The 14,783-nt window shown below is 42.4% G+C and overlaps 1 protein-coding gene across 3 annotated transcripts in view; it reads right to left on the reverse strand.

Moving 5' to 3' along the window:
* Positions 1–2,649: 2,649 nt before the first annotated feature.
* NNT (nicotinamide nucleotide transhydrogenase) overlaps positions 2,650–14,783 on the reverse strand; it is a 56,406-nt gene continuing 44,272 nt past the window's right edge. For all 3 annotated transcript variants that reach the window (XM_060280310.1, XM_060280311.1, XM_060280312.1), the window contains exons 20-22: positions 7,079–7,197; positions 6,519–6,634; positions 2,650–5,459 (exon numbers count right to left, since the gene is read on the reverse strand). In XM_060280310.1, the coding sequence (XP_060136293.1) occupies positions 5,310–5,459; positions 6,519–6,634; positions 7,079–7,197 (385 nt within the window). In that variant the 3' untranslated portion in view covers positions 2,650–5,309. The remainder of the gene's footprint in view (positions 5,460–6,518; positions 6,635–7,078; positions 7,198–14,783) is intronic.

Consider the following 14,783-nt stretch of genomic DNA (forward strand, 5'->3'; position numbering starts at 1 on the left):
ATACATATGGCAGAAGCAGAGAGATTTCTATTTAACTCATCGAATTTGGTTGGATTGGTGGAATCGAAAGAATTTTTTTAAGCTCCTGTTGATTCTTCTAAGAAGTTTCCATCACAGAGGCAATTAGCACGTAACAAGTACAGTGAACAGACACTGTGTGTTATGATTCCATTTTTTTTTAAAAAAAATGCTACCGTACATGGGAGGTTAACTAGATTAAGAACAGGAGGTCTGGCATCCTTGGGGCCCATGGTCATCTCTGAGCCTTTGCACTGCCCTGCCCTCAAAGGGGAGGTGTGAGCTTCCTTTTTAAAAAATAAATAAATGCCACAATGCCCTGGGAGCATCTGACAGAGCATTACTCCAAGGCACTGTGGGAAATTCAGTTGCCACCACCCATTAAACCCACAAGCAGCAGGAAGGAGACAGGAGAGAATCCACATAAGGCACTTTGCCAATGACCCACTCAAACATGGGACCAATTCTGCCAAAGAAAATAGGTTGTTGCTGTTTAAAAAAAAAGGCAGCTTGGTTAGCATACAATAACAGACATCCTCTGGGTATATCCATATTCATTTGATGCCCATTGTGGTGCCTCCTGCAAAGAACCCTGGGGTTTTTTTTAGTATAGTGGAGTTGCAGCAGATTCTGTTAAGAGGTCCTGAGCCCACCTAACACAGAGTTCCCAAGGATCCTAGGGTTGGGAAGTGGGTGGGGAATGGGAAAGCCAACTAGTTCAATTAAAGGACGTTCTCTGAACTACACCTGGAAGCAAGTCCCATAATTGCTGGGTGAAAATGAAGTGCGTTTGGGGGTAGAACTTGGAACTATTTATCGTTCATCTTTCAAGTTCGTTCTCTTACATTTGTCAGAGACTCTTTCATAGAATCATAGAGTTGGAAGAGACCACAAGGGCCATCCAGTCCAACCCCCTTCCAAGCAGGAAACACCATCGAAGCATTCTTGACATATGCCTGTCAAGCCTCTGCTTAAAGACCTCCAAAGAAGGAGGATCCACCACAGTCCTTGCTAGCAAATTCCACTGCCGAACAGCTCTTACTGTCAGGAAGTTCTTCCTAATGTTTAGGTGGAATCTTCTTTCTTGTAGTTTGAATCCATTGCTCTGTGTCCGCTTCTCTGGAGCAGAAAACAATCTTTCTTCCTCCTCTATATGACATCCTTTTATATATTTGAACATGGCTATCATATCACCCCTTAACCTTCTCTTCTCCAGGCTAAACATACCCAGCTCCCTAAGCCGTTCCTCATAAGGCATCGTTTCCAGGCCTTTGACCATTTTGGTTGCCCTCTTCTGGACACATTCCAGCTTGTCAGTATCCTTCTTGAACTGTGGTGCCCAGAACTGGACACAGTACTCCAGGTGAGGTCTGACCAGAGCAGAATACAGTGGTACTATTACTTACCTTGATCTAGATAGTAGATCAAGCTCTTTGGGCCTTTAGAGCTTAAAGATTGTCATTGTTGCCCCCCCCCCAAAAAAATTACTCTCCGCTGTGCCGATGATCATTTGGACGAACATGAATGGATTGTTCCTCTTTGAGAGGAAGGACCAAAGCACAGTGGCAGATCATCTGCTTTGCATGCAGAAGGTCCCAAATTCAACCCCTGTAATAGCCGGATGTCAGGAAAGGATCCTGGCCGAAACCCCTAGAGCACTGTGGTAGGACAGTATTGTGCTAGATGAACGATCGGATTCAATATAAGGCAGCTTCATGACTGAAATGAACTAGCACATTTTGTAAAGGGATGAACACGAAATGCAATTAGTTCTTTTTTTCCGACAGCCTGAACTAGCTTTTGAAATGAACTTCCCAAGACTCTGATGAAAAACTATATGCTGCATACTCTGTGCTTTTGTTCTAGAAAAAAAATGTGCCAGTACTCATGAAGTTGCTACAGTAAGTGCCACACTTTTAACCAGCACTTTTCTTCTGGTGGATTTAAATCCAGGACACGATTGCTCAAATACTTTAGGCCTTTAGTGAATGGCTGGATCCTATGGCACAGTCTGAATGGACACAGTGCAGTAAAATGCTGAAACTCTGGATCAGTGCCTGGAAGGGAAGACTGGATGAGACCCGACCCCCCACCCTTACTCCTGACTTCCATGGAAGAAAGGTGAGCAATATAAATAGAATCATTAAAATAAAAGCCTATTAATAGATGACAGGTTTCTGGAATGGCTAAATTGAATTTTATGTTTCCACGAAAAAGCAGACAAATGATGGAGAGTCGCGAAAAGCAGGCACTTCCTGTTATTGCCCTCTGGAAATGAGATTCACTAATTACTGCACTTGCTGTATAAGGATCATGAACACTCATGCATCAAGTTTGACATGCAATAAAGAAGTAGAAGACTCCTTAGCTGGCAGTAAAAAAGTGTGAAGGCAGAAGATGCTGGTGGGTTTGAAACAAATGGGGCAATATTATTTTAAAGGCTCAAATTTATTTTTCTTTGCCACTTGAACTTCTAAGTCCGTAGGTAACGGATTTTTTAACGGACTGGTTCAAGTTATTGGCCATTAAAGAGCTACGCAAACTAGTTGACTGCTAAAATGTGAAAAAAATAGCACTTTGTGCCCAGTAAATTTACACACTTCAAAATGAAGAAAACCTGGGTGTTTTTTTAAAATACCGCAATAAGGACTTGAGGTTTTGTTCACTTTATTTATTTATTTTAATAATCCTCTCACGTTCCATAATACAAACAATAGGAAAGTTAACATTGGTACTTCTGGTCCTCTTTACGAACTGCTTGTGTATCATCAAATTAAAAGACAACATTTTAGGCAAGTTGGAAACTGCAGCCTTTAAAGGCAGCACTATGCATTGCAAAACTAACATGGATGATGCTCCTCTCTTTGACTGTGTTAATGTGTAGGTTGTACAGAAATGGAGGGCAATAAGACAAATAGCAAGACACAGAACCTTATAAAATTAAATCCTTTTAGCTGCAAAACAGCATACAATAAATAACGATACCAATTAACACACTGCTTTGTTACGCAAACTTGATAGAAGATTGCAGCTGTGTACACATTACCGTATTTACGCTGGCTCCAGTGCGTTCCCACTGTTGAAAGCCGAGTGCACATAATGTTAACCACAATCTATGTGTATCTTGTAGTTTCTTGACAAATGCTCCTATTTTATGTGCTTCCCTCAAACCAGATGCCATCCGATTTGAAAACGCAAGCTGTGGTTAAGATGTGTTTTGTGCAGCTCAGACAGCCATTCAGGTGGCAGCTTCCTTCAATGGGAGTTTGAGGGCTGCAGGCACAGGGGAATGAAACGGGCAATGTGCATTGGGTGAAGACGCTCCCTCTCTGGCGTGTACAGAAAGTGCTAATGTGCCGTAGCAATGGAAAACAACCTTGCTGCATTGGAAGCCACTAATGTGTGCATAGCCTGAAACCAGCTGGAATGGAGTCTTACTGGTATTCTGTAGTAACTGGTACAGTTATTTATTGTTTGCATGCACCTATGAGAATACATGGGTTTTACATGGGACGCGGGTGGCGCTGTGGTCTAAACCCAGGCATAGGCAAACTCAGCCCTCCAGATGTTTTGAGACTACAATTCCCATCACCCCTGACTACTGGTCCTGTTAGCTAGGGATGATGGGAGTTGTAGTCCCAAAACATCTGGAGGGCTGAAGTTTGGGGGTGCCTGGTCTAAACCACTGAGCCCCTTGGGCTTGCTGATCAGAAGGTTGGTGGTTTGAACCCCCACGATTGTTGTTGTTGTTTTACTTTATATGGTTTTACAAAGTTCTGGATCTTTTTGCCATTTGCGTTATTGTAGGGGGCGGGGCTCTGATTGTGTACAGGTTTGTATCTTTAGAAATGTATGGCACAACTGCAACACAATCAAGATCCCCAACAGGTCCTGCTAAAACATAGCTGCCCAAACTTTGCATTGGAATGCTGAGGCTCAAATATTCTTATGCATCAGAATGACACTGAGTAAGGAAAGATAACAAGTTTTTTTTTAAAAAAAAAACCCATACTGCACAATCCATTCAAGTGCTTTTTTAAAAAAGAAAAAGAAAAGCCCCGTTGAAATGAATGGAAGCTGAGAGAAAGGACCTCTTCTATTGGTTTACTGGGTCTGGAAGATCCTAGCTGGATCCAGTCCTCTGCTATCTACTGCTGTTTAACTTATGGAAATCTCACTATTTTATTTTTAAAAAACTAACCAAGAATAGGAGGTAGCTAAACAGACATAATTTTCATCTGCTATTAAATTAGAAGGTCACCATAAGCACAATGTTAAAAACCAGGATTTATAAACAGTCAAGTTGGGCTAAGTTTAACTCACTTCATAGTAAGTCTGTCTTGCCCAGATGTTAAGGCTTCCTAACACAATTACAGCTATTTGTTTTGCCTCTGTCACCACGGACGGTTGCTACATCATTATGCAAACATGACAAATTCATTTTATTAGTCAAACATTTGAGTTCCACTCATGTGCACTAAATAAAAATCAAGGCTGCACTGGAAGTCAAATAACCCCCGATACCACTGAATTGTAGTTTCAATAGTCATCTTAATTAAATTAAAGGGGAAGACCAGTAATCAGAATATTTTTTCTCCCTGAAGCTTATTGGGTTTCTATGCTGCCCACATGATTTTTTTTTAATTAAAAATGTGTTCCAGGTGGTCTAGAATTGTAACTATCCACCCCACCACCATCCCAGCATCTGAAGTATGTTGGGCAAGAAACTGCCCATTTCCAGCATCTCAAAACACGTCGGTTGCGAATGTATCAAAACGCATTTCAAAAGTAGCACAAAATAGATTTTTAGAAGAGTCACAAGTAAGAAGCCAGCCAAAATCTAAGATATCCAGCTAAGGGGTCTGAGACCTGGAAAATAGCCAATCAGCTGAATTCTGTGTTCACTTGGAACCAATAAACAAGAACTGAAGCCAAATGACCCATTTTAAAAAAGGCAGCAGCTGCACTGCATGTATAAATGCTTCCCTTATATCTCATGTCACACTAGATGGACAGATTTACCCCCAAATTCCTGAGTGTCATTGTGTTCCTCTGAAATGCACTGCATTCAATAATTCTAAAAAAAAACCGTGTTCCAGTCCCACAAGAGAGCTCACTTTGGGTTTTCCCCCTTCCCCCCCTTATATACTGTTAGTTAAATTTTCACCCTTAACACTTTTTTTATTCTGAACCTCTGTTTCAAGAACAACCCACGACTTTTGACGTAGATAACACATTTTAGATTATTTTGTTCATACTGGCCAAAGGATCGCTTTTTAAACAAGAGGTGTTTATTTCTGGTAGGACTCCCTCACTTTGGCCTGCAGGGCATCGCACGTCTTCTTAGCGTCCCCAAGCAGCATAGCAGTGTTGGGCTTGTAAAAGATTGGATTGTCCACAGCTGCATAGCCAACACCTAGAGATCTCTTCATAACAATGACCTGAAATGAGGAACTTGTATTAGATATGACACAGGTATAAATAATCAGCAACAACACAAAAGGAGGTGGTTGTTTATGTAGAGCAACCCCATGGGGGGGGGGGGAATATTTCAATACACATTAACTGTTCTGTTGTCAGGTTGGGGCTAAAGATTTTTCCCCACCCGTTTCAGAAAAGTCGACCAGACTCTGCTAAGGGATAACTGCAACACTTTTTGTTTGTTCAATGCGGGTGTGGCAAACTTTTGGCAAACACCATATTTTTCGCTCCGTAAGTCACACCTGATCATAAGACGCGCCTAGTTTTCAGAGGAGGAAAGGGGGAAAGCCCTGTTTTGGGGGGGGATCAGCTCAAGTTGTGCAGCTTCTTTTGCAAAGGGGAAAAGCCCCCTTTTTTGAGAATCAGCTCAAAGTTGTTGAGCTTACTTTGCAAAGGGAAAAAAATCCTGTTTTCATGGGGTTCAACTCACAGTTCTGTAGCTTCTTTAGGAAAGGAAAAGGAGCCATTTCTACAGTTTCCAGACAGAAAATCTAATCAGCCAGTCACATGTCACTGGGGAAACAAACAGCCTCCATCTGCAGAACATTCAACAATGGAGGCCTGGACAAGGGGGCAGGGCCGGAAAGGGAGCCAGCGATCGACCACACATTCACTCCATAAGATGCACATGCATTTCCCCTTACTTTTTAGGAGGGGGGAAGTGCGTCTTGTGGAGCGAAAAATACGGTAGGTCCGAGAGGAGTCTGGCGACTAGAGTAACAGCAGTCTATATTATCAAGGCACTGATAGCTCCCTACAGTGGGAGAAAGCAACAATATTCCACTATGTAGTTCCCAATCGGCAGAATAATTTGGAAGACACTCTTCCAGGTAAAAGGTTGCAAGTTTCCCCTGCCCTCTCAACAGTGCCTGGAGAATATTGGAAAATACTTCAGGAGAAAGTAGGCAGAAAATTTGTGGTAGCTTGGGGCATAATTAGTATTATGTTTCTAAATAAGATGACAGCTTTAAAGAGTTTGAGAAAACATGGAATTTCTGCCACAATGTTTTGGAGCTTACCTGCTTTGCTTTCCAAACTTCTAGAACAGGCATTCCAGCAATGATGGAGTTTGGATCTTCCTGGGCAGCTGAATTAACTGTGTCATTAGCTCCAATGACAAGGACTAGATCAGTTTCTGCATTAATAATTAAGGGGGGGGAGACCACATACAAACACACAAAATTATGAACAGAACTCAATATTCCAACAGTTAGCAGTTTGCATCATAGTAGCATGAAGATGCAGATACCGGTACTTCAATTTCCACACGGAGATATAAAACCAGTACAGGTGGACTTCCCCAAACTAACTATTGGAGAGTGTTAAATTGTTTTTCCTGGAAGCTTAAAAAAATTAAGATTAAAATGATAAGGAACAGCGCGGAAACATTAATTTCCAATGCATGCATCTAGTAAGGGAACTGCTAACAATGACTTTTAACAGAATGAGCCAGATAAGAATCTGGCATAATTTAGATTGCAAATTTTCATATTGTAATCAAAGTAAAGCATTGTGAGCTAGCTTTTTAGAAAACAAAAACAGATGAAAGCAAAAACGGACTACGGAGTGGCTATCTCACCTGGGAAGTCTTCATTGATCTCATCCATTTCTAGGACAATGTCGTATGGCACACCGGCTTCGGCAAGTAGCACATTCAGTTGCCCAGGCATGCGTCCGGCGACGGGATGAATACCAAACCTGAGGGTAGTTGGAGAAAGAGGCAATTAAATCATGTATGTGGTACATAAAAAATAATAAAAAATAGGAAGAAGCTTTAGAACACTGGGTCCATGTAGCTCAGTATTGTCTGCAGCAGGGTTTCCCAAACTTGGGTCTCCAGCTGTTTTTGGACTACAATTCCCACTGGTTGTGCTAGCTAGGGATGATGGGAGTTGTAGTCCAAAAACAGCTGGAGACCCAGGTTTGGGAAACCCTGGTCTACACTGAGTAGCAGAGATTCTCCAGGTTTCTCAGACAGGGGTCTCTCTCCACCCTACCTGGAGATGCTGAGGATTGAATCCTGGGTTCCGCGTGCAAAGCAGATTCTCTCCCACTGAACCCTTCCCCAACTCTTCTCTTATTAATTATCACAGCAAATTATTTGAGTACAACCCCACACGTTAAAGATGGAAACCCAAGGCTGAGAGGGTAAGTTAAGAACACAGGAACCCTGATGGGTCAGACCAAAAGCCCATCCAATCCTGGAAGCAGATCAGCATTCTTCCAACCTGGTATTCAGAGACCTGCTATCTCTGGCACTAGAAAACGCCCATTGCCTTATCCTGTATGTTGGGGATGGTTAGGAAAGTGACAGGAAACATAACTCCAAATACCGTAATATAACGGTGCAACCACACTTGGAATAATAGGTAGAGTTCTGGTCACTCAAAAGGGATATTGTAGAGGTGGGAATGGCTTGCAAAAACCAACAAAAAAGGGAGTCGGCATGGTTTTCTAATGACAAAGCATCTAAGCATTCATTTAGTTTAGGAAAAAAGGTGAGTAAGGGAGACATAGAAGTATATGAAATTGTAAATGAAATGGAAAAGGGAGATAGGGTGAAGGTTTATCCTCCCCTCTCTTCTATGTAAAATCCTAGAACCTGATGTCCTCCAATGAAGCAGAATGGTGACAGACTTGAGAAAGACAAAAGGAAGTAATTCTTCACAGAGTACAAAGCTGAAACTATGAATTTGCAACAAGATGTTCTGGTGGCCAACATGCGTTATGTGGAAAGATTTAAGGGGATCAGACAATTTTATTGAATTTCATTGACTAAGGCTATAAATGGCTACTATTCATGATGGCTCCAGAAGCAGAGGCAGGCAGTATGCCACTGAATGCCAGTAGCTAGGAGACACCAGCAGGAAAGGGCTGAACATTACCCCCATACGCCTTTGGCTGGCCACTGCGGGAAACAGGATAAAGCATGAGACTCTTCATCTCAGGGTCGTGGGTTCAAGCCCCATGTTGGGCTAAAGATTCCTGCATTGCAAGGGGTGGGGCTAGCTGACCCTCAAAATCCCTTCCAACTCTACAATTCTATGATTCTTCTTGTAATGCTTTTCTATAAATGAGTGGTTGCTTTAAACATGCAGGTTACTACTAACAGTGTCAATGTGAAGCTGTTGCCTGAACGAGTTTAGATTTGAGGTTTAAATGCTAGGTCTTTTAATTCTATTTGCATACATTACAACAGAAGCCACAAGCCAATTCAACACTCCAAATTCCTCATGTATAAAACCAGTTCAAAGCAAGATGGGGATTTTTTGCCTTTAAAAAAAAAATCCAAACCATGTCACAAAGCTGGCCCTGGGACTCTACCAAAGAACTAAGAGGTGGGAACCACCGATGGGCTTAAAATTTAGCTGAACTTGAAAAGCCTTTCGCAAACACCTCAAGGGTAAAAAGTCCTTGTGTGAAAAACCTCTGTCTACAACAATTCAACATGACATAGAGATTTTCTTCAGAGCCCAGATTCTGGCCCAAATAGTGAAGATTTAGCTGTTTCTGGATAAAGTCTCAAATACACAAGTACTGAACTGCTGAATTTATCAAGTTAATGGGGGTGATTGTTGCCATGAAATTATTGAAGAGATTAAACCTGTGGCAAGAAGAGGTGGGCAAGACCACCTGCTTAATTAACTCCACTTGGGAATTAAAAACATGTTTTTCAAAAGCTTTGCTTTGTATTCCTGGAACATCCTGGCCTGTATTTGAGAAACATGCAGGAGCTCTGGAGCAGGATTGAGGAAAGTATAGAGAAGCTTCTCCCCAATTTATATAATTTGTACCACTGTATAGGAAATTAGTCAACGCAGACACACTAGATTTGTTTTGCTCAGTCTAAAAGGGTTCAATATAAAACTAATACAATAGCAATTATGATGCTCAGTGTTTCATTATCATAAAGGTAAAGGTAAAGGGACCCCTGACCATTAGGTTGAGTCGCAGACAACTCTGGGGTTGCAGCGCTCATCTCCCTTTACTGGCCGAGGGAGCCGGCGTACAGCTTCCAGGTCATGTGGCCAGCATGACAAAGCTCCCCCTGGTGAACCAGAGCAGCACACGGAAACGCTGTTTACCTTCCCGCTGGAGCGGTACCTATTTATCTACTTGCAGTTTGACGTGCTTTCAAACTGCTAGGTTGGCAGGATATCATTATCATACCTAATCCTTAATATGAACATTACTCCACCATTTTAGCACACCGGCCAAATATTTTCATCAAGCTTTCTACAGAAATGCAATATAAATGTTGAAAACAAAACAAAGGACACCAATCTTGTGTAAGCACAGTCAAATTAGGCCACAGCAGCATAGATGTAATCAAGATTTTCTTTTTTTCTTTAAGGAGAACTTTGATATCCCACTCTTCCCATGCCCAGATCACATAATTATCTGTGAGAACCTGCTTCCAATATTTGATTTTGGTTGTTCAGAGAACTGGGAGAGTTGCGTTTAAGCACAAGTTTTGGTGATGGTCCTGGAAAAGATGGCGGTGATATGGAAGGCCTGGTGTAAGCATATATTATCTCATGTATCTCCCACTGCCCTGCTTCACATTTCTAGAAAGAATCATTTTGCCGCGTTAAGGTGCTGCTGCTGTTAGCACTAACCAAAGCTAGTTTACTTGCCGTGTTATGATTGCTCATCACCCAAGTCACTTGAGCATCTAAGGACTAAACAAGGCATGTTATATAGGAGATTCATGAACAGGATCTCTTCAAGGGATAAAAATAGAGAGAAATCACAAGCAACTACAGGGAAACACTAAATGAGACATTCCACCTAAACATTAGGAAGAACTTCCTGACAGTAAGAGCTGTTCGACAGTGGAATTTGCTACCAAGGAGTGTGGTGGAGTCTCCTTCTTTGGAGGTCTTTAAGCAGAGGCTTGACAGCCATATGTCAAGAATGCTTTGATGGCGTTTCCTGCTTGGCAGGGGGTTGGACTGGATGGCCCTTGTGGTCTCTTCCAACTCTATGATTCTATGATTCCTTTGCCCTATGCTGCTTTGCAACTAAAACCAGTACCTGCAGTGCTTCCTTGCCTTGAGCTAAAGAAAAATCAAAGTAGACCTTGTTCTCAGATGTCCTGTGCAGTGTGACATGTCTCATTTGGCTCTAAAATTATCAACACAGAAAGGATGTATTCACATGCCTACAGTACTTCCAGGATGGTGTACATTTCATCAAGCTGCTTCTGGATTTGTAGCATACTTTTTTTCCCTTTTATACATGTATGTACATATACTTCCCCTTAACTGAGCATCTCATGGAAATGTTTCTGCAATTTTAAACTAACTTGGAAGTAGCAATCAGTTTCCAGCCCTATTTTTAAAAACCATAGGGGCTAGAAACTTGGGGGACGGAAGGGATAGGGAAGGCTGACAGAAACAGTAGGCTTTTTCCTCACAAAGCATGTTTGCAAACTGCACACAGCCCCAAGGATACCGTACTTTAGAGGGGAAATAACCACAGTCCTTCTAGCAAAGACCAGATGTAGAATCAGATATACAACAGCAAAACAAATAGGACAAAATATTAAGAAGCTTAAAGGTTCAGCCAGTCAGCCACTAAGTAATTCAAGCCATGTGAAACAGTTCTCCTCTTTCCAAACAAAAAACCCTGCTGAAGCGCAGTGATTTTTAGAAGATGTCTGTGTTAGAATTCAGGCAAGGGATGCAGTTCCCCTGTGTTACCAATATAAGTTATATATAAGCAGTTTTTATTACAATGCATCTTTTGGTTGCATGTTCTTACTCTCTCTTCTCCCTCCCTCAAGGTTTGGGAGGAACAATTGTTGTTTGTTGTTGTTGTTTGGTCGTTTAATTGTGTCCGACTCTTCGTGACCCTATGGACCAGAGCACGCCAGGCACTCCTGTCTTCCACTGCCTCCCGCAGTTTAGTCAAACTCATATTGGTAGCTTCAAGAACACTGTCCAAACATCTCGTCCTCTTTCGTCCCCTTCTCCTTGTGCCCTCAATCTTTCCCAACATCAGGGTCTCTTCCAGGGAGTCCTCTCTTCTCATGAGGTGGCCAAAGTATTGGAACCTAAGCTTCAGGATCTGTCCTTCCAGTAACCACTCAGGGCTGATTTCCATTTTTGAGTGAGCAGAACTCTACCTATTATTCCAAGTGTGGTTGCACCGTTATATTGTTTGGAGTTACATTTTCTGTCACTTTCGTAATCATCCCTAACATACACCCTATTTTGTCTTTCTCTCGTCTGGTGTGTTATGAACAGTAACAATTGAAATTTGAGGTCTTGCTGGCAATGTCTTCCTTGGTTAAGAACCAGCAGTGGAAATCAATTTGCATTGTTGCATTGTTCCAAGGGGTAGGACCCAAACCAACAGATTCAAATTACAAGAAAGGAGATTCCAACTAAACATTGGGAAGAACTTTCTGACAGTAAGAGCTGTTTGACCATGGAACAGACTCCCTCGGGAGGTACTGGACTCTCCTTCCTTGGAGGTTTTTAAGCAGAGGTTGAGTGACCATCTGTCAGGGATGCTTTAGCTGTGGTTCCTGCATTGCAGGGGGTTGAACTGGATGACCCTTGAGGTCCCTTCCAACCCTAAAATATTATTCTCAGTGTTTGTGCAAAACAGCATGTGCTTGTTGATTTAAACAGCTCAGCCGTTGTGTGCACAGAGTGAACACTCATTGAGCATTACATGTGAATAGCTGAATGAATATACAACACCCCTGAAACTCCATGTGAAAAACTGTGGGTGTAGAGCTCAAATATTTTTGTGCAGATGGCACACTAATTGAATGCAAGGTGCAAACACCCCTTATGCCTCACCGCAAGCAGAGAAGCCTGGGTTGAACGCATTACAGGTTACAAAACTTTTAATCTCTCATTTCCCTTTACAGGTTCCTGTCTCTGGGATCTGCCCTCTCTAAACTCCGATTCTCATGTATTCCAAGCAAGCACAACACTCCTAAGGATGTTCGTATGTTCTCTCATTCATATCATATTTCTGACGAAAACAGAGTGTGTGTTTCTAGGAAGACTGCCAACCAAGTGGATACTGGGAACAGAGAGCGATTGCACGCACCGGGGTAATCAGAGGCAGAGTGGCTAGCAGAGCATGTTACACAGCAAATTTATAACTCTTAGCAGTGCTCAGAAATGCTATTGAGCAAGCAGAGATAGGCATCGAGCAGATGTAGCTTACTAGGATCACTTATGTCTGAGAAATTTTGGCAGAAGCTACAAGAATCGCTATTTACACACATAAGATTATTAATTAAATTACAGCAGACAAATTCTGTGACGGGTTGGACTCATGAACTTCCATTGTGTCAGTGCAGTGAAAGCCTATTATTTTCAGCTTTTTACAATAAGGACCTCTGGCTGTATTCCAGCTGGGCAGCCTCGCGCACACCAGTGCTGAGTTGGTAAAAACAAATAAATAAATAAATACGATAAATAAATAAATAAATAACACCCCTAAAGAACGTCCTGTACATCTGCCAAATTCGTAGCCAGCACTGGAGCCGCATCCAATGATAAGCTAAGCAAAGTAAGAGTTTGAACTGTGGGTAAGTTTAAGCACATTTTGGAGAAAAGGCTGGAAATGCACTCCCTTTTTGAGGAAGTCGTCCTTGTGAAGCTAGAGCCAGAGTCTTTGGCCACATCCATACTATGCATTAAAAGCACAAACTACCCCAAGAAGGAGCACAACATGTTCTCTCCACCAGAGGTACTACCCCCTCCCCCTAACAGTCGATACACTTCAGTGCTGCAAACGCAGCAGAAACACAGTTTGGGGAGTGTGAGGAGTGCTGGAACGGAACTTGTGAGTGGAGATCTTTAGTGCATCTACTTATGGGCCAAGGTGGAGGCAGGGCATGTCCGGAGGCTGCATGGTGCAGCAACTTTCCAGAAGTTAAGCAAGTCCAGTCTGTGGTCCAGTCACTTCCTGAGCAGAAGGACCACCAGGACACACTGTGCAGCCTACCATGAATTCCCTGGAGGAAAGGCAGGATTCCCAGGGTAATAATAAATTAAAAAACAAAGCACAGTCCTTATCACAGCTGTTAGACCTAACTGCCAAGCCACCTTGGGTGCTGCGTATAGCAGAAAAGTCAGGGAGAAGTTTCCTATAAATAACTAACTGAACAACAGAGTTTTGCAACTCCTTGTATGCAACGTGTAGACACAGGAGGAGGAGAACTGTGAAAGGATTTACAGCTCTTTCCGGATGCTTCTGATATCCCTGGAGTAGAACTGCATCGCACTGTCCAAGTAGTCATGTGTGTTTTAGGGTACAGGGTTTGGCTATGGTGGAGTGGTACAAACAGTTGTTAATTAAGCTGTGTTCTGGAGCTGCGAGACACTAAACCTTTGACTTACAAGGTTTGTGGTGTTTATCTTATGCCTTCAGTGGGGCATATTTACATTCTACAGTTTAAGTACTCGGGTGGGGGGATACTGTTTGTGATAATACTTGTTCACCTGTTCTCAGCGTTTCATGAATTCTAAATTTTAGAAGTGGCATTTAGTAGGCTGAATTACTGAAACATTTCAGTGTTTCAAACAAGACATATAACATATTGTGAAGAACATTAAACTGAGTGAAAATAGTTTACACAGACTATTTAAAAGAATCCTAAAGGGTACTGTAAACTAAAAAAAAAGGAGCCTTCAGGGCCCTAATATATTAATGGTGCAGAGCCAACAAAAGGCAGCATGGTTCCATAGAGACTTGGGTTCAAATCCCAACTCCCATGCATGCAGTGGAACGGATGAATGATGGCGTTGCTCACACCGGAATTCCCAATCTGCAAAAATGGAAACAGTGACCTGCCTTATAGAACCGGGAATTGCATGAAATATTGCTCCCTACCAAGAGCTCAATAAGAGCCTGAGATCAGATCCAGAATCTGATTCTTAAGAACGACACGGGCCCTGGGAATGAACAAAAAAGCCAATCTAGTTTGACAACTTGTTAACCCCAGTAGCTAACATACATCAGAAGAGTCCTGCTGAATTGGGTCAAAAGCTTGTCTAGTCCAGTATCATGTTCTCACGGCGGCCAAGCAGATGCCTGTGTGAGGTCTGCAAATGGGACATGACCACAACAGTGCTCTCCCTACTTGGGATTCACAGTATAATGCCTTCAACAGTTCACCTCTAAAGGTAAAGGTAAAGGGACCATTGACCATCAGGTCCAGTCGTGACCGACTCTGGGGTTGCGCGCTCATCTCACATTATTGGCCGAGGGAGCCGGCGTACAGCTTCCGGGTCATGTGGCCAGCATGACAA

This window comes from Zootoca vivipara, chromosome 11 (genome assembly GCF_963506605.1).
Source record: "Zootoca vivipara chromosome 11, rZooViv1.1, whole genome shotgun sequence".
Taxonomy (NCBI): domain Eukaryota; kingdom Metazoa; phylum Chordata; class Lepidosauria; order Squamata; family Lacertidae; genus Zootoca; species Zootoca vivipara.